Genomic DNA, 27,642 nt, shown 5'->3' with positions numbered 1-27,642 from the left:
GGACCACTTCTGATCAGAAGCAAGCAGCACTTGTGCTTTGTGTCTCAGACGAGAGGTTGAGCTTCCAAATGTGATGACACTGGGGTACAAAGACTTGTGCTGATGAAATGCTATCACTGATGAGCTCAGCAAATATGATGATCTTGAATTATGACTCCCTGTGAGAGCTAAAGCTACCGTGTGTTCTCCCCATCAGCAATTATTTAACAGGATCTGTTTCTCCCCTGCATTTACTTTCTCCTCCCTGCCCCCATGAGCTTGGGAAGCTGCAGTGTGTGACCATTTGAGCATATGCCAATCTCTTCAAAGATTCTCTGTAAATCCCCTATGCTAATCCTCCTGGAAGAGGAAGGATGCTTGTAGGCAGCACTTGCAGATTAACTGATACACCCAGAATATTAAGCTTCTTATAACACCTGGCCTGTCCTTGCATCTGTTGACTTGTTTCCAAGGAAATTGTGCATAAGCTCCTCCTTCATGGGGACCTACTTTGAAATGTTGCTTCAGGTAAAAGTAGTATTGTTTGTTTCATATATGCTTATGAGAAGAAATGGCAGCATCCAGGTATAACTATCATTATTCACTGCACTAACAGTGCTGAATGTGAGAGGCCGCATTTTTGAAGTGACCTCTAAGACTGCGCAAGTCTGCAGATGCAGCAAAAGTACGTGGCTTGATCCACGTGTCCCAACATTGACCATCAGCCTCATGCCAAAGATCCCCTTTAAGGGATACACTGGGGTCCCAGCAGAGGAGATAAAGTTCCCTGGACCAGTGCAAAATGAGGTACGTTTAAGACATGCACACATGATAAATGCAAGGGAAATTTTAGCACCAGCTGAAACATGCAGTTGGCACAGGGCTTCTGTGTTGCTCTAAAGCTTTCCAAGTAGTGCAAGTGCTGAGAGCATGCCAAGCTCTGTGCTGTTTCAGCTCCCCTGTGTGGCATTTCGAGCAGACATCAATTAGAAATCAATAGCATGCTTTTAAAAGAAAACCAAGGGCTCTTCTGTGCTTCCTGGTAAAGAACACAAGGAGCCCTGTGCTGGAAGGGTCTCCACATCTGTGGCAAGCAGGGCACTGCCACAGCTAAGCAAGTACAGGGGCCAAGTCACCTGCCAGAACTTGCCACTTTCCACAGTTATGGACACATTTTAGTTTAGCTGGTTTCCTTCTCGGGATTTGTGACAAAAGGAAGAGGCTTTCGTTCTTCACAGGGATTATGTTTAATCACAACAGGGGTTAATGAAAAAATAATTAAATAGACAGTGATGCCCACCAGACCATTAACAACCAAGGAGGAAAGTGAAAGGCCTCCACCCTGGCTCCAAGCAGGTGGCAGGTACTGGCTTGTTGGATAGCTCACAGCAAGGGAAGGGCAGAGAAGGGAGCAGGCAAAGAATCAAGGGTTACAGTGCAGAAACTGTGAAGGGCTTAAAGAGAAAAACCCATGAAGGCTTCAAAATACACGTGTTAAAACTTGAGTGTGAAAGAGGGCATTGGATTTACTTCTGGCTGTTTAACAGTGAACTCCCAGCTCCATCAAGTGAGAACACCATGCTTTACCTTTAAAGATGAGAATGATACCAGCCTGATTAAACAGATCTAAATCTGAGGAATCCGTGAGAGATCATAGAGAGATACAGAGAGAAGAATCAATAAAGCATTAATAGGTGCTAGAGTTGCTGCCTGTAAATCAATTTGGAATTGTCCGGTGCACTGCAGCTCATAAAATACACCACAGGCTGTAATTGTGAACTGGGCTAAGTTACAAAGGAATAAACATCCAGAAGCTAAGGAGTTGCAGCAGGCTCTGGGCAGTACACAGCTGAAGGAAAAAATCAGCTGCACTTCCCCAGCAGATAAAGCAGTGAGGTCTGAGCATTCTCTGAGTCCTCTGGTTGCCATCAGCACCTGCATTGCTCCACACTGGCACTTCAGGATGAGCTGGAGGGCAACAAAATTAGAACTTGGACAGCAAAAGATGAAAATTAAACTCTTGTCAGTGGTCTGGTAAAGGGAATTTTGGAAAATATGCCTATGATATAAAGGATACTTCTATAAATTGATTCTTATGTGCGAGAGAAGCTCACCTCATGTCCCTATAGACAGAAAAGCTGGTTCAGCTGAGGATACAGATTTTGAATGTGGCATCTTCACTGAAGTCTAAGATAGAAGAGAGTAAAAGCAACAGTGACCAAAAAGAATGAAATGCGAGTGTCTGTGTGCTTCATCTTCACCAAATTTCTCTCATTTTTGCAGTGACACTGATGCTTATCAGCCTGGATGTGACAGCTCCTTTCCTGGAGAAAATGAGGTTGACATGTGGGCTCCAGGGGCAAGGGAGAAGAGGTGGCGACTGCCAGAGCTGCTCTGAGATGAGTAGAGTCAATCTTGGCACCAGGGTGGGACCCCCCCCCACCTTCCTGTTCAACATCCCCTGCTCCTGCAGTCCAAGGGGTGAGTGTTAATGAAGCAGCTGCAGTTTAAACTGCCCTAGAGATCTGCATGGCATATGTCCTGGGAGAGTCATTCCCTGCTGCAGGAGACACTGAGGTCTGCCAGGTGCTGGCTGCTTACTCCATACCCTTCACAAAGATGCAGAGATCTTGTAACTTCACCAAAAATGTTGGGGTGGAACCAGCAAAAATCTATCACAGTTGGAGGTCAAAAGCTGTCTTTTCTATCTCCCTGCATGGGCTCTCTGGGGTCACAAACCCGGCTGCTTCCATTTTGGCATTTGGGTAGTCCTGAGAGATCTCTATTCATTCTAGAGCTTGTTTTGCCTTGCTTCATGGCCCTTTCCCACCCAAAAATGTGCATGCTGAATGTGGTAAGGATTGTGAAAACTGTTACAAAGCTTATTTTAGCCAAAGTATATTTTAAAAAATTAATAAATTGAGCTTTCATATTTTTCCCTTGTTTCCAGGGGGAACAGTGAACACAATAAAACTGTAAGTAGTGCTTTGAATCTAAGGAATAGAAGAAATGCTAAATATGAAAGATGTCTTTCTTTCATGTTAGAGAAAAATTCAGTATACATCTAAATAAATATTTGGCTGCAGAAAGTCTGGAAGGTTTTGTTTGTAGTGGAGGAAAAACTAACATGAGCCATCATGGCATGCTCCTCCCTGTGTCAGCTGTGTGGGGAAGGGGTTTGCTGCTCAGGATGAGCCTCCCACTCCTCTTGCACACCCATCAGGAAGGTTTGGACCTTGAGAGGAGTGTGATTTCAGTGTAGTTTCAACCAGACACTCTTGGACGTTCCAAGTGACTTTGTTGGGATGGGATCATTCAACATAGGTTAAGCTTTGTGCCCCAGGGTATGGTCCTAAACTAGGTGGTTCTTGATGTGCCAACAGCTGGAGTATCTAGCAATATAAATTTCACCTGGAGAAAAACACAAGGTGGTACATTTAAGGAGTTCTCCAGAAGCACTGTATGGTCTTTCTGTTGGCTTAATGTATACACCAATTCCCTGTTGTACCTTCTGCTTTTCCTGTAGTTTACGACTGTTCTGCTGCACAGTGAGGATATTTGGGGCTCATTTCCACAGAGACTTTCTCTATTGCTTCACGTTGCTCAGAAGAAGCATCTATGAAAGCACCACAGTACTTGGCATGAATTGTAGCTCTGCAAAGGGGCCAGACCACACTCAAGTACCCCTACTGCAGGATGCTGCAGCCAAGCAACATTCCTGCCTGGGGAAATGTGGCTGTAGAGTTTCCGCTCTCCTTCTCAGAAGGGACCATGAGACTGAGTGTGTTAAATTTACATTATGAACCACAGTGTTTGATGACAAAGTCACGACTCTGTTGGGAAGCAGCACAGTGCTGGGTGCAGGAGAAGAGGGTGTGCCACAGACTGGAGACAACAGCTGGGAAAGAGTTTTAGCTGAAAGACTGTGACAATCCCACTCTGCTTGATGAGAAGCCCACCTAAAAGTGTCATTTTGCCTGGAAGAAAAAATGGTGTTATGAACTTTCTAAGCTGATGATCTTTGTCTCCCATTCAGTCAGTTTGCTCCTAGAAAGTCTGTAGCTACGATTGTTCCATGATAACAAGAAGTGGGGTTATTGAGAGGAAAAGGAACTCCTAAGATAATTCTGAATCATTCAAAATGTTGTTGTTTAGCAGAACAAAACATTTATCCTAATTCTTATCAATTTATTTTATAAGTAAACAAACTAAAATTTTTGTTTAATCTTTAGTCTTAAAAAAAATCTGCTTGGATACTTTGTTGAACTTGACTTTCATAACTTTGAAGAAATGTTGTTTTTTTTTTTTCCAGTGGAGATGGTCAAAAGAGTTTTGCAGAGCTTTTCTCTGTACTCTTGATAAAATGTGCAAATGCTAGCGAGTGTACTTCAGTACAGCACAGACGAAAATGCAAGGGCAGCTGGGAAGTCTTCACAACAAGTATTCTGTATCATGTGATGTCAAAGATCCCCAGGCAAACAGAGCTAGAGAAACCAAATCTCTAAAGGGCTAAAATCCCAACTGAGTCTCAAATTCACTGTGCAGGGCTGTAATCTGCTAAAGAAAAGCAGATGTACAAAAGTCATTCTGCCAGCTGCATCTGTCATGCTGCCTCTCCCCCACGCTGCCCTGATAGACCCTCTCTCTCTTCCATCCAGTCGTCTGCTTTTCACAGACGACAGAAACAGGCAAGCACAAATGTCAATCATGTGAAATCTATCCCTTAAGATAGATTTTCTTTCCTCATCCTGCCTTACAGCCTGATTGAGCCCTACTGCTCCCTCAGCCCTTCAGGGAAATGCTCTCAGAATTAAGGCCAAGTACTGGGCAGGACCCCTGGGCTATCCCTGTGTAGCCATCCAGCTCCTTCCACACTGACAACACCCCTGTGCTACAGGAGGGGACAAACCCATCCTGGTTCTGCATTACATAAAATGCTCTCACGGATCCTGCGGCAGGAGCCCGCTGGAGGGCGGCTGTCATCTCGCACCGCATTCCTCGCGCAGCAAGAGGGAATCGGGCCTCGATGGCGACGGGGGGGTTGATGCTCCTTCTGCCCCGCCACGGTCAGGGGGAGCGCTCTGGCGGCTCCGGGGCGCCCAGGCAGGAACACCGTGCGCCCAGGAGAGCAGCCCTCGGTGAGGCTGCCGAGCACTCAGGCTGTGCTCAGGGAAGGCAAAGGAGCTGCCCCTCAGGGCGGGAGTGTCCCCGCGGCCTCCGGCCGGCAGGCGGCGCCCGCGCCCCTTAGGCACGGCGGCATTCCCAGGGTTTGTTCCCGTTCGCGCCGGGCAGTCAGCTGGGGGTGACCGGCACAAGGCTGCTTTACCGAGCGCCGAAACTTCACGCTATTTACACTTTTCCACCGCAAGGGCATCAGCATTCACTAGTTGAAAATTACGTAACTTTTGTGTTAATTACTACTCAACCCCCATTTGCTGGCTGCGCGCCTCACTTCTCAATCAGTCTGCGGGCGCGCTCCTTCCCCCCATCTGAGCCTGGAGTCCGTGCTGAGTAGGTGGCCAGTGAGTCGGCGGTGGCGATCGCCCACTGCCGGGACTGCCATTCCCCTGTCACTGCTCAGCCCCGCTGACTTCGCTCCTGGTGGCCCTCATCCGGACAGCCCATTCAATTTGGGATTGTCTTCCCTGTTCCTTAAAATTCTAACCAAGCATCCGATACTCCCAATGCAACTGATTAACCATAACTGTCCAGCCACCGGCTACTGATCTAGAAAAACGAAAGGCAAAGCCCGACCCAGACGGCTCTGCGTACCCTGCCCGGCTCGCTGCCGCCCCCTCTGAGGCGGCTCCGCCCTCAGCGAACGTGGCGGCGGCTCCGCCCCTGCGGGGTCACGGGACCGCCCGGCACAGCGATGGCGGCGTCCAGTGCAACCATGGCGGTTCCCGGCAGCGCCGTGTGGCTCGGCGGGGACCCGGTGAGCCGGCGGGGGCTGCGCGGGGCGGGGCGGGGCGGGACGGGACTGACCTGGCCTGATCCGACCCGTGTCCCCTCGTAGGTGGAGTGGGTGCTGTGCCCCTACGATGTCCATCACCGCGTCCCCCGCTCGTCGCTGGAGAGGCACGCGGAGTCCTGCCGGCTCCGCAGGATGGGATACTCCGCCGAGGAGGAGGTGGGAGCGCGGCTCGGGAGACGGGGCACGGGGCTGCCGCCGCTCGGCGGCCCCGGGCCTTGACAGAGCCCTTTGGTCCCGTAGGCCGAGATGTACGACTGCAGCTTTTTCTACGAAAACCTGAAAGTTCCCACCGTCGCCATGGGTAAGCGGCAGCGGCTCCGCCTGATGGGGCAGCACACGGGGCTGGGGCTGAGCAGAGACCCCGGGGAGATGCAGAGGATGGGGAGCTGAGGGGAGATCCCGGCGAGGTCAGAGGTGTGGGACTGAGGAGTGCGGGTCCTCACGGTAGCACAACCCCCCTGCCTTGGCAGCTGTGAACTCCCCAAGACCTCCTGAAAGTCTTGAGTGTTTCAATCAGGAGGTTAGTGTAGGCAAATTGTGGTTTGCAATTTGCCTTAATTTACCGGTTTTATGTTTTTATCACTGTGTAGGTGATATTCTATTCTGTAGGTCACTTTTATTTTTTTGTCTTAAAATACAAGGAGGATCTGTTTTTTCCTCGTAGGCGTTTCTTTCTATGTTCTTGGTCCCCGCTCTTGCGTCAAATGCAGAAAGCGTATTAAAATGCATGCTTAGAAGGTGGGGAAGCTGTCTGTAGAATTTGGAGGTAAAGCAATGGTACAGAGAGCAATATACATACATTTCTTTTTCCATATCCTTGTAACCCAGAAATACATAATTTTTTTCCTTAATTTTCTCCCCTCATTTCAAATATGTAATAGATGAAAATTACATTTTTAGTTCAAATGTGCTCTTGACCATGAATGAAACTGAGGTTCTGTACCATACCATAAGCCTCATAATAGACATTGAGGAATAAAGACTAACCCAGGCAAGTGCCTGAGAACTTGATGTAAAAGTTGTATGATTTTATTTTCTTCTCTGCCTGCAGATAAAGATCTACAGTTCCACATCATTAAGCAGGCTAGAGCCCAAAGTGCAAAGGAAGGTGCAGGCTACAGCGAAGGTAAGGAGCAAGCAAATACTGACGTGACTTCACCAGCCTCCTGTGGAGAACTGCTCTTGTCTCCCTCCTTGCTGCTTCCTTCATTCCACTGAGAAATGCTGTGAGAAAATTCACTTCATTTATTTTTAATATTCCTTCCCCTGCATATCTTGAAGCATGATTACTTTCTAATACTTGGGGCAATTAGATGAGAGACTTTGAGTCTGTTGTGCTCATACCTCTATTATCTTTAGGACTGAAAAAACCAAACAACATGTGTGTTACTATATTGGACTGTTTCAAGACTGAACTAAGAAGTTGTGTAAGAACTATGCTGGCACATTTGCAAATGCAATATTGTCCTTTGTCACTGCTTCAAGCTCACCAATTCCTTTACATTTCATTTTTCCATGGCTTTTGTGACCAGCCAGGGACCAGGCTAGGACAGAGTCTTTGAGGGTTCAGACTTAGAAGAACAGGGCTTCCTGTGGAATCTGTCGAGCTTTACTGTATGGTTGAGAAATTACTGCAACCCCTGAAAGAACATTTGCTCTCTGTAGACTTTGGTTTGTTAAACATATATGGGCAGAAGGAAAAGTGACACTGAAATACAGCACTGACATTTCTGACGTTGAAATACAGCACCACTTGCTTGGACAGTTTTTCATGTTCTCTTTGTTTCTCTGGCATAGCAAATAGAGGCTTAATGGGCAGGTGCTTGGGAAGGAGATTTCCCGGGATGAGCGCTGTGTTTTCAGCATGTCAGGTACATTTCCTCTGAAAGGAAATGGGAACTAATTAATTTGACATGAGCATATCCAAGCAGAGAAGCAGCAGATAAACCTTTTGTGGAGTGGTTGATTGCAAAGGTGCACCAGTGAGCCACTAGATGCCAGTGTTCACTGCCCAGATTTCCCTGCAAGCTTGCCTTTCTCTGAGATAACACTAAAACTGGATTGGTGGTTTTCATTGTGGCAGCTTGACCTGTTGTAAGATTTACTGACTTGTTTGTTCAATTTAAAGTCTTTGGCAACAGAAAAAAATGAAAAATAATTTTTGTTGTAAATTTCCTTTTGACTCACTGTCTAAAAGGAAGTGATTTTCTTTCTTTGTTTTCATGCTTTTTTCCCAATTCTAACCATATTTAAAATATTAGCATAGCTACATTGTTGAAAAGAAAAACTGGCCTTAATCACAAGTTATGTAATTCTTGTAAAATCACAAGCATGTGGTTTTTATTTTCAGTGCATTTTTATGGACTTGTGTGATGCTGTAAGAACACTGCATTTTAAAAAGAGACTTGTAGTTTTTGTGTTCAAATCCATTTGTTCATGTTAGAACAGTTCTGGTTTAGGTTCCAAGTACAGTAATTATGAAATCTTCTATTTTAGGTTTGTTTGTAGAGTTACTGTGGTTTCTCTTCCTCTTCTTTGGTGTCTTCAGTGATAGTAGGATGTGAAAGGTTGCCCAGCTTCCATCAAGAGCTGAATAATCTGGAGAAGCTCTAGGTTTGCTGTTGCAAAGAGTGTTGCATACACCCTTCTTATGTATTGGCTCTTCTGTGTGCCTGGAGATGTGTGGGATTGTGTTGGGGAAAGCAGGATTATGGAGGTCAGATCTAAGGTTGCTGGAAATTTGAAAATTTTTGACTAAAATGGTTTTTTGCTGGCAATGTCCTAGAGTATTGCATCCTGCATCTTTGGGGAATTAATTTAATTGCTGCTGCAATGGATTGAGAATGGTTTGGTTTGTTTGGAGGCATATGTGTTTTAACTGGGGAATGGGCAAGAAGAGTGTGCAGGCAGTGCATTTGTTTCCATAACTTTAAGTCAGTTATCTGAACTGATCTGGAGCACTTTGAAAGTGCCTTTGTAGTCCTTTTAGCTATAAGTTTCTGTGTCAGCCTGTTATCAAAACTCTATAGAGAAGGTGACAAGGTGAGTGAGACTGATTTACTCAGTGCTTGGTAGTCTAGTCTCCTAGAAGCTTTCATTCTTGTTGGCAGAAGAGGTATTTTGCAGCTAGTATCTTACATAACATTTTAGGAATAAGACAGACCCACAAGTTAGAGCTGCAGCCCCTCTTGATTTAGCTTGTAAACCAAGAGCTGAAACTCATGGGAAATTACTGAGTGTCATCTCGATCTAATCTGGTACAATTCCTTCATGGCATATAAAAACTGTATCTGTGTAAGCAATCAGTGGGGGTTATACAGCCTGTGTGGGGCTTGGGAGGGATCTTTGAGCAGCTTTTATATTTTCAAATTAAGAAAGTTGAAACTTCTTACAGATACACAGGGGAAGGATGAAAACAGCCTGGGGGTTTACTGCATTGTTTGTTTGTTTTGCTTCTTGGGATTTTCCTGCATAATTATGCTACTTTATGAGTAACAGCTCTCTGTCCAACCTCCAGGATCTTACTCATTACTGCCTGTAGAAGTTCCTCAAAACCACAAGCGTTTCACCTGTGACCTGACCCAGGCTGACCGCCTTGCTCTTTATGATTATGTTGTTGAAGAAACAAAGAAGCAGAGGTCTAGATCCCAGATAATGGAAAATGACAGTGATCTCTTCGTGGATTTAGCAGCGAAAATCACCCAAGGTTTGGACTGTTGTTGAATTTATGGCTCAGAACTCTCAGTCTGTACAGTTACATGAGTTTTGTTGAAAGCCAAACAGAATTGGTTGTGCTTTTTTTTTTTTTTTTTTTTTTTTTTTTTTTTTTTTTTTTTTTTTTTTTTTAAACTGTGGAGAGCATACTGTTCTTAAAAGCCACAGCAAAGACCTGGCATCACAAAATGCCAGTTTGGTGTCCTTTATGATGTTTTCCTTCTGGAAAAGACTCAGTGCTCTGCTCATGGCACACGTATTGTGTGTATCTCAGTGGACGGATCTTCTGTCTTTGCTGCAACTGACTCCAGGTTGCCTGATATTGCCAGTGTGCTGTGCAGCTTGGAAAAATTATTTGCTGTAAGACATGATGAGATTAAAGATCGTTTAGGAGTAAAAGCTGAACAGGAGAGGAGAGGTTGGCAGTCATCCAAGTGGAGCTCTTGAGCAACACACCTTGGTGTTGTTCTGGGACCTCTCATCCCTGTTGAGTCATGCCAGTTTGTAACTGTACCAAGTGCAGCAGAAGCATCTGTGTCACCCTGCAGGCCCTGCTGTGCCTAGGAGGTGTGACAGTGCTTGTCATCTACACAGGTAAATTTTTTACAGAATCTGGCTTTCTCTTCTGTGTCTTACTGTAATACTGGCTTTGAAAACATGACCCATGTTTAGAAGGTGTTTGACCAAATCCCAAGCCTGTGTATTGGTTTGGATCACAGTTTGGAGACTGGGATCACATAACAGCATTTGCTTGGTGTTTTACTTGTGTGTAGACAGCCAGCAGGAAGGCTGGGGAGGAAGCTTGAGATAAATTCTCACCATAGTTCACATAAATTCACTAAATACGGGAGGAACTTGAGAAAGAACACAATTATTTTATGTTTCTGAACATACAAGGCCTGCATACCTGCAGGTGCTAACGTCTGCTGATGACCATTTGTTTTACTCCCAATTTTTTTGCTAGATGATAGTCAGAAAGGTCCAAAGTCCCATCTTGAAATCCTGGCTGAAATGCGAGATTACAAAAGGCGGCGGCAGTCATACAGAGCTAAGAATGTTCATATAACGAAGAAGTCCTACACTGAGGTGAGATCAGAAAAAAAGCTTTTTTGCACAAAAGTGCTTATCATATATCAGCATAAACAATTATATACTCTTTCAAAGACAAATAATATGTGTCTTTCTCTGCTTTTTGTATGCTGCTTTATTATTGTTGCAAACTATAGAGGAATTTTTTTGATTTGTTGCAGCAAGTTACAAATAATGAGTATTTCTAACTGCTAAGTCTTAAATGTGAAAATGCCAGCAAGATATAGCTCACTATCATAAAATGGTACTATTTAAATTTATGCTGAAACGTTTTTTCTGCAAATAAGACTTTCCATTCAAAGATCTGATGCACAGGGTTTAGGGGAGATTCTTGTGGGGTTTGGGTTTTTTTGAGCTGTTTACAGCTTGTCTAATGCTACTTCAGGCACTACCATGACATGCTTGTTTTTTAACATATCTTATCTCCAGGTGATTCGGGATGTGATTGGTGTGCATATGGAAGAACTCAGCAATCAGTGGCAGGAGGAGAACAGGTTGGATAATGCAGAGATATGTGAAGGAGGGAAGTCGAAGTCTTCAGGAAGGTATGCCACAACTGACAGCTTCTTCAGGCATGGAGCAGATTGTAATTTTATCTTACCACCTTCTTCTAATAGCAAATACCACCCCTATCTGAGTCATATGCTCGGTTTATTTTATACTAATTCTGTTAAGTCTTGCATGAAGGATAGAGAAAATAAGTATCTTTCTTTCAGATGTAAGTAGGTTAGTTGCAAGTGATTCAGCTGAACAGGTAGTTTCTGGTGGAGCTGGGGGATGAACAGTGCTCCCTCTGTTGCCTAAATGTGTATATATGTTGTAGCTGGGTACAGAAGGACACTTGGAAATACAAGTACTCAATTTCGTACCGTTTCCTACCACATGCCATGTGTTAAGATATATTACACCTCAGAGTAAAGGTGTCCATAATATAAGAAATATGGGGAGGCTTTACAGTTCTTATCCCTGCAAATGCTGCTGTGCTAATTGGGAGTGTGTTTTAGCTATACATATTTCTGCTGTGTCAAGCAACACTGCACACCCTTCCAAAAGTTTGTCACTGAAGTAAACACGGAGTCATGACCTAGTGATTGCCTATTTATGCCTCTTCAGCAGGTCTTTGAGAAGAGAATGTTTCTGAAACACACTAGTAAGTGACACTGTTCCCAGCATTAAAATGAAGATGAATGGGTGGCAGAGCACTGGAACACTGCCCAGGGAGGTCCTGGAGTCTCTCTGTCTAGAGACATTCAAAACCCACCTGGACACGTTCCTGTGTAACCTCCTCTAGGTGACCCTGCCTTGGCAAGGGGAGTGGCATAGAAGATCTCCAGAGGCCCCTTCCAGCCCTAACAATCCTATGATTCTGTCAGATCGGGACTTAGGTTCTCCAGCTGTAGGTTGCAGCTTAAGGCAGGTGGTTGAAGAGTTAAAAGATATAAAGCAAAACAGAGTGAACCCCTTCTACTGCCTCCTGTTTCACAAGCAGAGGTGTTAAGACTGAGGAGCAGTGTTTATAGGAAATAATTGGATTAAATGGTATGCTGAGATATGCACATGGAGGAGAGAGAGAGGTTTAATAAAAGGTATGTCCTCTGTCTTACATCATTAGCAAGTCATTATATTACAAAAGTGGTCTTGGGAACAGTGACTGTGAAACTATTTTTATTGATTCAAGTGACTTAATTTTATTTTCAGAAGGGAAGAGAGGCGCTCAGCGTCAGTGGACTCGCGGCAGTCTGCGGGAAGCAGTAAGGACACGGAGGGCATGAGACACAGGAGAGACACCAGCAGGAGTCCAGGTAAACGAAGAAGGAGTCGTGAGAGAGGCAAAGACAGAGACTCTCGGAGGAAAAGAGAGAGGTGAGCAGAAACAGGGACAGCTGACCTGAATCAAGCAGCTGTAGCCATTTTCTATGAGAATTTAGTGCAGAGGTTGAGAATATCTAGCCCAATTAAAAAGCTAGACTAACCTCACATGCAGTATGACAAGTCAGTAGCATGAGGCTACTAGTACTAAACAAAACATGTTGTGAGATCATAAACTGTGATCCAGACTTCAGAATTTACTGTCACATCTGGAAAGGTGGCACTTTCTGCAGCATGCTGCAGGACTGCAGCAGTACTGTAACAGGCTGTTGATTTTACACCTTGATCAACATGGTTAAATGGACAGTATGTTTCTCATCCACAACTAAGTGTCTGTCATGTCTAATGCTGATTTCTGCTCTAGTTTGCTCTAGACCTTAATAAAGAGCATTATTTGTTTCACTAATACGCATACACTATTAGATGTGTATGCATATTAGTGAAACAAATAATAGGCCTTTACATATTAGATGCTTCAAAACAACGCTGTCACTCTTCAGTACTTCTGGACATACAATTTAGCAAAAGAGAACAAATCTAGGCCACACCTTTTAATACCATCTACAAGGACATATTTACATCCGCAGGAGTACAGGTGTGTGGCACCTGTGTTTGAGCGGACGCGAGAACTGTTGTGCAGAAGAAATGCTGCCTTGCCCCTCGTGTTTGGGTAAATGCATTACATGACTGCGTGGATGGCAATGATGCCTTGTCTCTGAGCTGGCTTCATTACACCATGATGCCATTCATCCTAAACTAATTGCCACTCTGGCGCTGCATGACAAGTCTTGATTAAAGCAGCATGGAAAATAAACTGTCTACAAGCAGTTTACTTTCTTTCCTTAGAGGAGGACATGACTACGTTTATGAGAGCTTTCCATTTTCCAAGTTGTTTTTTTCTCTTCAGACCCTCACTCTGAGCCTAACAGCCCTCACAATGTTTATGTTCTTGTTTCAGGGATGAAGACAAATATCACAATCATAAAAGAAGAAAGTAGAAACAAGAACCTGATAATTGTGTTTGTCAGCTGCTCAAAACATATCTTCCACAAGAACTATTGTTACTGCTGTTTTGCCCAAGACAGTAAAGGTGTGCACATAATATTTGTGTTGCATCCCACCTGTGCTGCTTGGAGACAAAAAAGTGCTAAGGTTTGTCAGGATGGAAGCAGTATATTTCAGATAATGTATAAATCTCTAACATTTATAAGTCTGTTAATAAATTATATTGATCTCTCATGTATTTGAGTTATTCTGACAAGGCTGAAGAATAAAATTTACGAGAGGTTGTACTTACTGGCCTTCCTGGCCCATGGGTAGTGGATATAGAACACAGCTAATCCCTGGAGTCCAGATCAGTTACAAACAGGGAAGGCATGAAGAGAACTCCCCCTCCTACCTAACACTGTCACCTCTAGGTGACATTGTCTACTTCCAGCATGTACCAGAGGGCATATTTCAGAGTTCTTTTACGTGATGAAACATCTTGAACTGCAGCTGGTGTTAAATGGACAATAACACAAGTTAGTGTTCCCAAGATCATGCTCGAAGAAAATTCAGATGAATATAATCTGGCAAAAGTGATAAAAATGTAGTTCTCCACAGAAGCTAGGGGGAGGCACCAAGGACACTTGGAATATTGCTGAGTACCATATTCAAATGGATTCATTTCCTTCCAGCAATAACTAGGAAGACTTCCCATCCTGTGGACTAACGTACAATTGTTTGTGATAGGGGTTGATAAAACAGACTTAAAACATGCAGACAGATATTAAGGATGTGCAGTTCTGTTAATTTCTCACACAATCTACTTCAGCAAGGTCAATCACCAGAAGCAAGTTTCTTGCCTCAGCAAGAAGAGAACAAGCTTGCAGATCCATCTTTTCTAAAATACTTCTGTTTGATCAATGTGGCAGGAGAGGGTACTCTATGGTTACCCCTGGTTGTGGCCTTCTCAGTCTAAGGGAATCTTTCCAATTTTACTGTAGCCTCTTTTATCCTCTTTCATACCTCAGTTGTTTCTGCAATTAAGTGTGATTGTCTGTCACTAAATATTTGGTCTAGTTTTGATGGATTAGGCTTCTATACCTGCTACAGAAGTCTAACCAAACAACTGTGTGTCACGTATTCCTTGCCTATGTGACAAATGCAGTAACTTTTCCTGTCAGAAATCAAGATATATTTTAAAACATCTTTATTGTTTATTGAAAAGAAGATATTTAAGTTCTGAAAGGGTTCTAATTAGAGGGAAAATATGGAACCATTACAGTCCTTGCATTGGTTTTGTCTACCAGCTCAGCCACAGGGTTCTCATTAAGTTCTTTCAGTAGGGCTTGCTAAAACAGTTTGTTTAAATACAGGATGTCCAGGCATACAAGGTGGTCCAAGGACCACGTGTATTTGTGCCAAAGTGAAGTCGGAGCTACCAGCAGCATAATGAGAAATGCTCCAGTTACAGCTGCCCCGGCTTAACTGATTTCCGTGTTTTACTTAACAGTCACTTAACAAGTGTAGGTAGGAAGCTCAGTACCAAACAACTTTTGCTCAATATAAACAGATGAGTGAAGGGATTGCTCCCTAGGGGTGGCCATCACTATCTGAGAGGCAGGAGAACAATATAACCATGTATTCAATTAACATCCCCTGAAGGGCCATCCCAAGAGTGGGACAAAGAAAAGGAAATGCCAGAGAAGAGGATCATGTTGTTCTGAAATGTGCAAATTACGGTACTTTGAACACAAATTATTTTCTTGAACTTATTTATTCCTTCCGTTTATTTTTTTCCTCTCACCTCAAGCTGAAGAGTAGGGTTGATCAATAAAATATGAAGGAGTATGGCAGGAAGTGTCTGATCAGCACCATGCCATAGTGTTTTTCCCTGGAAAGGAAAAAACCAAATTTTTTAAATGGCACTTTTACATGGTAGATCCTAGTGTGTTGGACAAAATACAGTTTAGAGCTATATGAAATGCAAGCAAAAGGTAGATGTGTAAAAAGAGGTTCTTACTAAAAACTGTCAATCTGATAACTAATGATGAAACAGTTCATTTGTATGCTCTTGTTTTGGAGCTCTCATGAACATGGAGCTGGTGGCAATCTAAGACAGTGTATGGAGTTTGCATGGCAATGTTTTTTGGGGGGAGGTGAGGGCCACAGGTGGTGCCTTCTGTGAGCTTCTGAGAGAAGCTTCCCCCATGTCCTACACAGCCAAAGCCAGGCAGCTCCAGGACAGACCTGCTCCTGGCAGGGCTGAGCCCAGCAGTGATGGTGGTAGGGTGTCTGAGGTTATGTCAGCCCCCCATGCACAGAAAGAACAATTCCAGAGAGATGGCAGGAGCAGTTAAGTGTCCGTAGGCAAACATGCTATGCAGGCAGCACCTGGAGGACAAGCCTGTTACACATCTTTTTTAATTGGTGTAAGTGCATTTCGTGTGACCTATGTGTGACTATGGATACTATGAGAGCACTCCCAGTCTCTCTCTGTCTGGTTTATGATCTTTGCTAAATCAAAGGAACAGCCCAGAAGATGCTGCTGGTTCCAGAAGCAGTAATATGGAGATGTTACAAGCCTGTATATAATAGCTTCCTACAGGGAAAACTATGCCACCATATAGAGACTTCAATATTTCAGAGAAAGATGGATAAATAACAATTTATCTTTTAACAGTGCAAACACTGAAGTTGACAAAAAATAACTGTATACTTTTAATACAATCTTAGTCAATCCTTACTCCTGTCATCAAGACTATGCCCAAATGAAGATGGGACTATTCACCTGAAATTAAAGGCTTATGGAGAACCCAGAGTCAATTGATACATTAAAACTCCTTGCACAGATTTTTACTTACGCTTGTTCTCTAATTCCCTCGAGGAATGCTTCAGTTTCTGTCTCTGATATCTCTTCATCAATACTGGCCAAATAGGAATAAAGGAACGAGAATGTTTCGAAGGGAATCCGAGCTGCTCCCCCTTCTGGGTCTCTTGTTAGGATCTCACAGGCCTGTTTCATTGAACTCAGTATGGACTGCAGGGGGTTCCAGCAAGAAATAAAAAGTGTCAGACCCAGGAACATCCATGCATACCATGACAAAATCCACACTGTAAGCCATTAAAAGGGAGGGTAAATGAGATGAAGGTGTTATCATCGTGGCCTAGCTTTAAACCACAAATTTACTCTCTAGTGCAGGTCCTAGGATAGAAACAATAATGTAGTTCTAGTAGTGACAAGAGTAAAAAATACCAGAATCTTGTGATGGTTAAAGATTTCATAAGGTAATCCGAGCTCTCTCTCCATTAGGGCCAAATTGCTCTGTTCTGCTACTGTAAAACCTCACTGTATCTAGTAAAAGATCTTTTTGTGTGTATATTATCTCAATTATTCTAAATGAATTCTCAGCAGCAGTTAAGACAGACAAATCTACAACTTCCAGAAAATGAAAATAGCTTTGGTGATTTTATTATGATATTATATTATATAATTTTTAGATTATATTTTGGCTGATATTTACTGTTTCCCTTACCTCTATGCAAGTTTCATTATAATAGATAGTAGAGAAAAGCATTGAGGCAAAAAGCATTTAAAGAATATTTCAGTTTAGTCAGAGGTCAATAACATGTGAGTTACCTTTAAAAAACATTATTTAAAAAACATAAAATTATTCCAAATATGCACTGAAAAAATTCTTCCTTTAATATGGTGTTAATATGGTGCCCTGTGCATGCTGAGCTATAGGGGGAAAAGTGTGGAGAAATTCAGCATTGAGTTTCATTCAGTCAAAGACTGGTGGGATGCCATTAAAGAAACAAACAAATAAAACCAGACACACAATATAAAAGCACAAAACCAAACCCACACAGGCTTTCTTCAGCCTAAGTCTTAAAAATTTTCACTGCAACTTTTTCAGAATTTACTCTTCTATTTTCATTAACCAGCAAGCAATGTCAATGTAAAAAGATAGTATTTCTGTCTTTGTAAAAAGATAGTATTTCCTAACAGCAGAATAGCAATACTTAAAATAAATGCAGTATCTGTTTAAGAGCTAGAACACAGGCCAGAGAAGTGTCATCTTATAATCCTTTAACAGTTTTACCTAATATATCTTCTCCCCTGGGAGGCTTCTCAGGGAAAAGAGAGGCAGCTAACTCTATGATGGCCAACTCTACATTTTGCATTTGGCTGCTCCTCTACTGCCCTTTCTAGTCCTGCCACCCCAAATTGCCACGGTCTCTTTCTCACAACACAGTCAAGTTATTCATATCCATTTTGCCACCTTTGAAAGACAATTTAACAGGTTACCTGTGTGGTCATTTCTCCAAGGCGTTTGTAAAAATGCATTGGTGCTTTACAAAAAAGATACTTCAGACTGGTGCTCTCAAGAAGTTCATATTTGTCTACTCTTGTATCTCAACTGTGAGCCTATTTGACTGTGAACACAATTTACAGCTGCAGGAAATGAATGTAAATTTCTTGTGTGTGTCTTTCTCCCTTGTTTAGGAAACCAAGGTTTAGGTTTCATTACATAGTACTGAAATCAAACAATTCACTTAATATCCAAAAGGATGGTGAGATGGTGAAATTTAGTCTGTCTACCTCCATCAGAATAATGTTCCTGTGACTCCATTTTTGGTTTTGGTTTGTTTGGGGGTTTTTTTGTGGGGAGAGAGGGGTGGTTGTTTTTTAGAGAAGTAATGTTGCTGTTACTATTTTTAAATGAAGAAAAGAGCCCAAACTATGAGATCATTTTGGGAGGGAGACTGGAATTAAAAAATACAAATTTGAAATAAAGACAGACAGACAGACAATTGCACAACTGCATCACCAGGCCAGATTAACATCCAGGGCTTCCAGATACCACAACATTCACCAAATATTATTTCACATATTTTCTTTTTAGTACCTCTTCTTCCCTACTGTAGAAATCATTAGAAGTATTATACTTTATAAGAACATCAGCTTAATCATTTTATCATCTCTCATTCTGTTGAAATGCTCTGCTGAGATTTTATTACTGACACTAAAAGAATTAAATGTAGCTGTAGTAACATTAAGTGCTGCTGAGAAAACTTAATTGGCTACACAATCAATTAAAAATTGGTCCTTTAATTTCTCCCTTCAGTTCTCCTTCATGGACATGTACACTGATGCCATCAGCATCATTCCTCCATCATCCTGTCTCACACAGTACGAGCTCCCTGCAGACGCACTTGCTCTTTTACTGCCACTCCAGCAAACTGAGGACTTAGCAATCCTTCTGGTTAAGTTCCCCAGACCAAAATCTGATGGGCAACAGAAGTAAACATGCAAGCTACTTTGCCAGCTGCTGCAAAAGCAATCACCATTCCCCAAATCCATCTGCATTAACTGTTCTATGGACTATCTTGCATATGGATCCTAGACAACCACTTGTGTTTGGATATGAGGGCTCCTGCTGTGAACGTACCCCACCAAGCACGCTGCACCCAAGTGCCAGAAACTTCATCCATTCCACCTCCTCTTCAAAACTGTCCAATTGCAGGATAGCTTCCAGCTGTTCCTCTGGCAAGCCCAAATCCTTCCATTTTTCCCTCAGTTCCTCAATGGTCACCGTGCCTTTGGAAGAAAGCTTTGAACAAAATCACAGTACCACAATAAGAACTCCAAAAACCAGAATGAATTTAAGAACACAGTGTCTCCCCAGAATACTTCAGATACTTGACAGTCTCTCTCCCCAACCATCTCCAACTCATCAGCATGCCTCAATAGCATTGTGCATCTGATAAAGAACAGTTTGTACCTGTTTGTGCAAGACCTTAAGGAGTCCTGGGGTCAAACCAGCATCTTCTTTCTCTGCTGCTAAAGACATTTCAATCCTCTCCTTCACTGGAAGGGGTTCACCTTTAGACAAGGCTGAAAAATACCTAAGTGAATGGGAAGAGCAACACACCTCAATGCCCATGGCCATTACAAACTTCACAGAAGTAAATGCTCTTATAGTTCGGTGCGAGAATCTGCAGGCTCCCCCAACAGGAGCAGCAGAAAGCTGCCTATATGTACAACTCCCATCTTCCTGTGCCTAGAAACCACAATCTTTAGACTTTACTTGTCGCTTTTTGTGACACTCTAATAATTCATAATGCATTTAATTTATTTTGTGCATGATATATTCAGCTCTTTTGACTGATGAACCTGAGGGCTCATCTGTTTAACATTCCACTCATGCACATCCTGAAATGTACATCTGCCTATTCACATTGCAACTCTCTCCTCAGCATTTCTGCTATTTCTGTCCACTGCAAAATAACATTTAAGAGTAGAGCATAAAAGGGCATTGGACACACATCCTTTTAATTATAAGGCTGCCACAATCTTAAGAGCTGCCTCTGCCTTAACTGGCCAGCAATCTGAATTGTGCAAGGAAAACTTGTGCAATGTTTTTATTCAGGTGCATCTAATTTACAAGATTCTTCACTTGTCCTGCTCCATTTGCCGTGGTCACCCATGTCTATGTCCAGGCTATCCCATTCTGTGCAAATACCTGGTAAAATAAACAGCAGGCAGCACTCCATAACTGAATTAGTGTGACTGTATAGAAATGGATGCACAGGATGTACGTACGTATAACACCCTGGCTATTTTTCAGCCAGATCCATTTCCTCATTTGTTTATTCACAGGGACAAGCACTGCAACACCGGCAGCACGTGTGAAGCCACCGCCTTGCTGTGCTTTGCACGGCTCCCAGGTACAGATCTTGCTCTGCCAGGTGCACCGGAGCCTACTCCAGAAAGAGCGGCGTGAAATCAGCAGCAGCAGCCGCCCGCCCACCTGCGGGGCTGCCCCCGCCGGGCTGCCGCAGCGCTGAGGCAGAGGTCGGGACTACCCCTGCTCTCGCCAGCCCCGCGTCCCAGCAGCCTCCAGACACTGAGGTAGCCGCCCCTCACCTCCACCACATTCCTAAGAAACGCCACATTATTTTAAGGTGGTCCTGCTGGCTTTCTCCAACTCTGCAGCGGTAACAATTCAGCTTCAGATTATTTTCTTTTTATCAGACAAGCCAGACTCCAGCCTGACTGTGTTAACAGCCTCCCTCCCTCATCTACACAGCACAGAGGTTTTCCAATCCCCCAGCTGAGAACATCTCACGGATACCTTCCAAGAGCTTGCCCACACAAACCAAAGGACAGGAAAAAATTACAGTGAGCAGTTGAGATAAAAGGAAAAAAATGTAGACGTTAAAGGAGAAACATTTGAACATCTAAAACAACTTTATGGCAAGAGATTTATTATGCAGATTATCATTTTAAAGCTGCAATTTTTCAGGCACTTTTCCCAGAAAGAAACAAGAGAAACCTAACCAAGCTTAAGAATTAGAAAGCTAATGTCTATTTATTCCTTTAAATGCCAAGAATTGAATCTCAGATGAGATAAGAAAAATGAAACCAAAAGAGAAGAGTTGGTCATTCAGATAGAAAAACTAAAACCAAAAAGCAAACTGAGACGCATTTTTCTGTATGGAAATCCAGTTATTTAAGAAGTAAGCCAGCCCTAAACCTCCTGGAAACAGAAAATAAATAAAAATACCACACTATTTTTAAAAGGATTACAGGCTGCATTAACACACAGAAGTGTATATACAATGTACATGCTGATCTAAAGAGGAGAGTGAGGTTTTGAGGGTCCGTATGTACAGCTCTCTGTTGTTAGGTAAACATTGTACTTACGCAGCTGCCCACTGCAAAACATCATAAGGCTGAGTCCTAATAGCAGCTTTAGTAAATTGCTTCAGAATATCTGGTAGTTCTGGGGGGATTTTGATCTGCTGAGCACAGAACATGGTTTCTGGAAGAGGCATGGTGTCCAGTCACAAAAACCTGAAAGATGTAAAACAGCAATTCACAGATGCAGAATGTGAATGAAAAACCTGTGTGTGCATATGGGAGTGAACAGTGCCTGTCCCCAAATTCCCTCCTGTCCTACTTGATAGCTGGGTCTACTGGAGAGCTGACAGACTCGGAAGGGCAAACAGACAAGCCCAGTGCGGCTCTAAAAAACTTTGTGGCTACACCAAGCAAAACACTGCAGCTTGGGCACCAATCACAGCTGGGTAAGGAGAACTACTACTTTCACAGGTGACTTCAGAGAGTTTTAAACTGATTTTTCACCTCAAACCTACCACAACAAAAACTTTTAAAATGGGCAGTCCAGACAAGTCACACCACACGTGGCAACATGAAAGGTATCTACATTGACAGCTCACTACTGCATGCCAAGGAAAATCTTGGCATTTTTGTACAGATGCCAGAGTATGCAGATGAACAAGTTTCTACTGTCTTCATGTATTCAAAAATGCTGTAGCAAAAGGTTACTAATTTGTGCTTGTTACAGACTTTACATCAAACAATTACAGTGATGAACAAAACGTTCATGTGTGCTGCAAGCACAATATTGCACTTTGTTCATACAGCTCTACAGGTGTGTTTGTCTCATTCCAGATGTAATTCATTTGTTGCAAGGAATCCTGTTTCCTGGGATCCAAATGAAGGGACAGAGATAGGCTGCTGTCTGGTTCTTCTCCCATCACAGCAATGGACCACATTTGGTGGGAAACTCTCCTCATAATTTCCAGGACCAACTATGGCATGCTTAAGTTGATTTAGCAACAAGAACCTAAAATGGTTAGTTATTTGCAGAAAGGAGGAGCAGTAAAAGCAACAGGATCAAGAAAGAAATCAGTGTAAGAGAATCCTCCATCCCTTTAGAGTTTTTTAATTTTTAAGAAAAGAGTACCCGACAGGTGACTTTCTCACGTGAATTTTCCTGCAGTGGAAAAGAAAAAATTAAAAGTCAGAGATAGAGCAACGGAACTGCTGTGACTCAAGGCTCCTTTGAGGATCAAACCATATTTAGAACTTTATTTATGGAGAAATGCAGACAGGGTACAGCATCTTCATCACTCCAATGCAACAAATTTGCATCAGGAACAGACTTCAAAGTGCTCATTTAATTACCACATCGGTCATGCGCTTTCAGTAATGATTCAAAAACACAACTCTAGCCACAGAACTGAAGCTGAAGGCAAAAAAGCTGAGGACTTCAGGACAACAGAAAAACTTTGAGGAAGGAATACGGGTATGTGTGCATGTACCCTTGGGAAGCAGTCAAATAAAAGAATAAAAATATAGTCAGAAAAAAAAATGCAGCGCAAGAGCTGCTTTTCTACAGAAAGCCTTTAGTCACAAAGTCTCACAGAAGAGCAGAGGTTGCCAGAGACTTCCTGGAGGTCAGCTGGTCCGACCCCCTGCACACCCTATGAGCAGGGTGCCAAAGATCCATCTCCGGGTGTGCTTCAAGACTCTCCAAGGGTGGAGACTCCACACCCCCCTGGGCAAGCTGTGCCAGTGCTTGGTCACCCTAATACGGAAAAAGGGTTTCTTGATGTTCAGAGGGAACATCCTGTACATATACACACACACCTAACGATCAAAGAGAACCACAGCTAGGTCAGGGAGCCTCTGCACCCCTCCACCATCGTTACTCCGTCACGGGTTACTCTCGCTGGAAACAAAGCTCCGCTCATCACTTTCACTTCCTGTTAGCGCTTATTATCTCATTATTTTTTCCCTTTCACGCACGCCAAGCCAGCCCCAGGTGTTCAGGAAACAAGGCCAAGGCGGGCCCGCACGCGGATGCGACTGGCCGAGCCGCCCGTCCGCCCGGAGCCGTGGGGAGGCAGCGCCGGCGGACAGCGGCCCCGCCGCGGCCCCCGGCAGGCCGGAGGGAGCCCCAGGGCCGCCCCACGGCCCCAGCGCCCCCGGACACCGCCGCGGCGGCCGCGCCGGGGCTCGGGAAGGCCCGACATGGCCCCTCACCTACCCCGCTCCGCGACCCCGCTGCCCCGGCAACGAGGGACGGGCCGGGCGGGGGAGAAACTAGACGGCGGCGAGGTTTAAAGGGCAAGAGCAGCACTTGTTTTGTACAAACTTTGGAAGAGGCCCAAACCACGGATGAGGGGATTGAGTCTACCACTGGTAAATTCACAGACGCCTGCAAGGTGGGTCGGAGCGGGCTGGAGGATCCAGCGGGTGAACATGAGCCAGCAGTGGGCCCAGGTGGCCCAAAAGGCCAGTGGCATCCCGGCCTGTATCAGCAGTAGTGTGGTCAACAGGATGAGGGAAGTGATTCTTCCCCTCTTCGTGGCCCTGATGAGGCTACACCTCGAACCCTGTGTCCTCTCAATTCAGGAACTGGAGGGTGCTGGGGGGCGTGCAGGGAAGGGTGACAAAGCTGGCGAAGGCCTGGAGCACAAGTCCTGTGAGGAGCAGCTGGGGGAGCTGGGCGTGTTTAGCCTGGAGAAGAAGAGTCTCAGGGGTGACCTTATTGCTCTCTAAAACTGCATGAAAGGAGGCTGTAGGCAGGTGAGGGTCAGCATCTTCTCCCAGACAACCAGAGTGACAGAGTGAGAGGGCAGTCTTAACCTGTGGGAGGGGACATTAGACACTTAGGTTGGATATTAAGAAGAATTTCTTCACAGCAGGGGCGATTAGACAGTGGAAGGGTCGATCCAGGGAGGTGGTGGAATCACCATCCCTGGTGGTGTTTAAGGAAACACTGCATGTGGCACTTAGCGCCATGGTCTAGTTTCTAGGGTGGTGTTGATCTCAGAGATCTTTTTGAACTTAATTGATTCTGAGATTCTGTGAACATCTTAGCACCATGTTATTGGCAGAGCCCATGGCAGGGAGGCTGGTTCCTGCAGGTGCCTGGGCTCCCTGCAGCCTGCTGGCCCCTGCATGTCCCCTGGCCACAAGGATGCTCTCCTGGGTGAGCAGTGTTAGGCTGGCATGTCCACCTTGCCTTTGGCATTCTTGCACCTCCTTTCCTGGCTTGGTTGAAACGTGCAGAAATGTTGACGGAGCTGAAAAAGAGACAGGGCAATGCATCCCCAAAAATTCCCTTTACTCACAGCATCTGCAGCTTCCAAGGACAGCTCAGCCACAAGCAACCTCTGCTGGTCAGGCTCCACAGTCCTGGACATTCAGAATAGCAGCACCACTGAGAGTCTGCCATCACTGAGAACAGCACAGCCAGTGCCAGCTGCTTCTCAGCACTTTCTGGTCCAAACTGAGACCACGAGGTAGCCTGGGCTCTCCCACTGTTCCAGAGTGTGAGGAACCAAGGTGCCCTCCCTGCCACAAAGTCTTGGTGGACAGCTACAAGTCTTCTTTCCACTGCAGATAAAAACAGCACCAGAGGAAACCTGACTGGCACCCTCTGTAAAGACACCAGCACATCTCTTGGTTACAAAGCAACATCCCTCCTGTACCTTCTGACATGGACTGTATGCAGCCTGAGCACTCAAATCAACTTGGTAATAGGATTATTTGCTTCAGAAAGCCTTCACAAGCCCTCGCTCCAAAGAAACTTGGATGCTGCATGTTCCAAACAGGCCAAGCAGTTACTGCTGAAGCACACAATCTTATTTGAAGCCAGGCCTTTTTAATCCACATTATGTCCCCACTGATGAATGTGCAAGGCCATGCAGGATAAAGATAAAATGGTGGGCTCTGGAAAGCAGTAAGCACACATTTGAACAACTGTTTAATCTTTCATAAAACATGAATACTTAGCATAAGCTACAGACTAATTATTTGCCCTCAAAATACTTTGCAGATTCCTGTAACTAATGAAAACAGCAAACTTCTGACATATAATGACATACATTTCTATTCTGTAGTTATTTTAAGGCATCTACTCATTTAAGAACACTATAGCAAGAAAACCATGAAGCAAACATTATCCTGCAGGAGCTTACAGAAGAGAATTAAATTAAACTGATTTCACAGTGCAGTTTTTCAATGGTGTCTAATGATAACAGATAAACAGCAAGTTTCATATTATCTCTAATCTGTGATTCTTGCACACACTTGAAACTATCCTTAAAATGCTCCAAAAGTAAATGTCATACTCTTAATTCTTCCAGCTATTTGGTCCGGTGCAGTGAAATCATGCATAAAGCTGCCACGCTGTATTATGGGAAACAGCAGCATGTAGGTGGAGATTTTTTTCTATATTTAATGAAATGTATTTTCATAGAATCATAGAATGGCCTGGGGTTGGACCTTACAGATCACCTAGTTCCAGCCCTCCTGCCACAGGCACAAGCACTTGCACTAGACCAGGCTAGTTAGAGCTCCATCAAACCTGCCCTTTAACATTTTCAGTGATGGGGCATCCACATCTTTTCTGGGCAACCTGTTCCAGTGTCTCATCACCCTCACAGCAAAGAATGCCTTCCTAACATCTAATCTAAACCTACTCTCCTTCAGTTTGAAGCCACTTGCCCCTTGTCCTCACACTATATGCTCTTGTAAATACTCTCTTTATATGACTCTATGCTGCTTCCTAGAAGTATTTCCTCCCGCTGTATAATACCGAGACTTGTATATAAAGAATATTTAAAAGTATATCCACAGATTTAATTGTTGCTTTACAGCAGCACTGCCAGAAATGCTGCTGTATACCAGCATAGCTTAGACTTTCTGCTGCTTCCTACTTCTGTGACTCCTGCTCACAACTAGTCAAAATATCCCATGGACTCTCCATTCTAATCCAGCAGTATTTTTAGATTCATCACATTCCTTACCTAACTCTAGCAAGCCACTCTTGTAATTTGTATCTGCTGAGCATGGCACACCAGTGCAGCTCTGCACTATTTAGGTTCTAACACAGAAACTCTATCCGATATTAAAGCATTGCAGTGTTCTGTGTTTTTGTAAGCAACAAGGAATTATAAGTAAAACTAATATCCTTTTCCAGGAAAACAAACAGCCCTTGAAAGGCAGGTAATGTTAAATACCACCCCCTCCTCCCACACCTGATGTCAGACACTTCCAGATGTTTGATTTCACCTTATATAGGGGAAAATGCCTCTGCAGCTTTGGTGTTAGCCAGTACTCAAGAGATAAGAGATAATAGCAGGTAAGCAGAAAAACTGATATGCAGAGCTGTGAAATAATTTTGCCATTGCTCCATCTCTTGGTATTGTACTGAATTCAAAACACTGTTTATTTTGAAAGTGTATTTGACCCCTGGAAATACAATCTTTTAAAATTTTCCATTATTGAGTAACTTTGATTTCACCATATGATTTCTCAATTTATGGTTACTTCTTAACGAAGAAATTAAAACCAGAAGCACCAGAAGTTCCAAAAAATTGCTGTTCACTATGTAATTCTTGAGTTCCAGCTACTAATTAAGAACTGAAATACAAGAGCTCTAACTTACCATTATGCTTTGTAAAAAAGTTGTTTCCTCATCTGTTTCAGAAAACAGCTGCTTTTATTTTGCATCCTGAACTTCATTACACTACCAAGATTCAATTTCTTGTTTAATATTCTTACAATTTGTATCTTCATTTCTGCCAAGAACCTCGCTCATTGCTCAGGCTGTACAGTGGCCATTATTCCCAAGGCAAGCAGAACAAGAACACAGACCCTAGCACAAAACCTTTCCAATCTAGATGTAAAAAAAAATGGACAGTGACGTCCAAGGGAACAAAATGATGCTGATCAGCATGCCAGGCAGTCAAACCCCAGTCATTTGTGCTTTGTAAGGTACAGGCCTTTGTGAAGCTTTTTACAGAGTTCTCTGAAGAACAGTGCAGCTGCTGTGAAGATTTTTATGATGACCTTTACGCAAGGATAGGGGAAGGCAAGGAAAAGAATTAATGCACTCAGCTGAAAAGTGATGTGAGCACTGTAATAGGTTGGTGTTGGCATCTTACTGAGGAAGTCACTGACACAAAGCAGTCACAGGTACTGAAGGGCCCTCAGAAACAAAAGTAACTGTGGCTTCACTCAACACAGAAGGGGCAGACAGAAAAGATGCAGTTTTAACTATTTTTAATCCATATAAAATAATCTGTGTAAAAACAGTCAAAGCCATGCTGCAATTAACTTCTTTCAATATGCACAAGATAGCTACAGAGCCATCTGACAGTTCTTGGATGAAGGCCTGTGGAACTAACATCAGCATTAGATT

At 43.6% G+C, this 27,642-nt stretch overlaps 2 protein-coding genes across 3 annotated transcripts; one reads left to right on the top strand and one right to left on the bottom strand.

Moving 5' to 3' along the window:
* The first annotated feature begins 5,835 nt into the window (after positions 1-5,835).
* Positions 5,836-13,931, top strand: SNRNP48 (small nuclear ribonucleoprotein U11/U12 subunit 48). Of its 2 annotated transcripts, none has more exons than XM_066205998.1 (9): positions 5,836-5,914; positions 5,996-6,109; positions 6,194-6,254; positions 7,005-7,079; positions 9,471-9,659; positions 10,632-10,753; positions 11,186-11,301; positions 12,455-12,558; positions 13,584-13,931. In XM_066205998.1, exons 1-9 carry the CDS (start codon positions 5,852-5,854, stop codon positions 13,871-13,873), a joined length of 1,134 nt encoding a protein of 377 aa, XP_066062095.1. In that variant the 5' UTR covers positions 5,836-5,851; the 3' UTR covers positions 13,874-13,931. The 2 variants fall into 2 exon arrangements, with proteins under 2 accessions (XP_066062095.1, XP_066062103.1); XM_066206006.1 differs by having other exon boundaries at positions 12,455-12,619; positions 13,584-13,714.
* Positions 13,932-14,871: 940 nt separating this feature from the next.
* Positions 14,872-23,517, bottom strand: ROPN1L (rhophilin associated tail protein 1 like). The gene is made up of 6 exons (XM_066205987.1): positions 23,476-23,517; positions 21,324-21,473; positions 19,399-19,522; positions 19,066-19,227; positions 16,474-16,649; positions 14,872-15,503 (listed from the first exon to the last, which is right to left on the bottom strand). The coding sequence occupies exons 2-6, from the start codon at positions 21,452-21,454 to the stop codon at positions 15,440-15,442; spliced, it is 657 nt and encodes a 218-aa protein (XP_066062084.1). The 5' UTR covers positions 21,455-21,473; positions 23,476-23,517; the 3' UTR covers positions 14,872-15,439.
* Positions 23,518-27,642: the final 4,125 nt, after the last annotated feature.

Source organism: Chamaea fasciata, unplaced genomic scaffold (assembly GCF_029207755.1).
Source record: "Chamaea fasciata isolate MVZ Bird 193981 ecotype frontalis unplaced genomic scaffold, bChaFas1.0.hap1 SCAF_1, whole genome shotgun sequence".
In the NCBI taxonomy this organism is placed as follows: domain Eukaryota; kingdom Metazoa; phylum Chordata; class Aves; order Passeriformes; family Sylviidae; genus Chamaea; species Chamaea fasciata.
Note: the sequence above shows the minus strand (reverse complement) of the source record. Positions and strands in the feature narration are given on the sequence as shown.

Excerpts from the sequence above, each read along its gene's own strand:
- ROPN1L (XM_066205987.1), bottom strand. The coding sequence starts at position 21,454 with ATGCCTCTTCCAGAAACCATGTTCTGTGCTCAGCAGATCAAAATCCCC. Across the intron at positions 19,523-21,323 it reads GTTTTGCAGTGGGCAGCTGC|GTATTTTTCAGCCTTGTCTA; the intron begins GTAAGTACAATG and ends CCATTCACTTAG. Across the intron at positions 15,504-16,473 it reads GAGGGAATTAGAGAACAAGC|GGAAAAACACTATGGCATGG; the intron begins GTAAGTAAAAAT and ends TTTCCTTTCCAG.
- SNRNP48 (XM_066205998.1), top strand. The coding sequence starts at position 5,852 with ATGGCGGCGTCCAGTGCAACCATGGCGGTTCCCGGCAGCGCCGTGTGG. Across the intron at positions 7,080-9,470 it reads AGGTGCAGGCTACAGCGAAG|GATCTTACTCATTACTGCCT; the intron begins GTAAGGAGCAAG and ends TCCAACCTCCAG. Across the intron at positions 11,302-12,454 it reads AAGTCGAAGTCTTCAGGAAG|AAGGGAAGAGAGGCGCTCAG; the intron begins GTATGCCACAAC and ends TTTTATTTTCAG.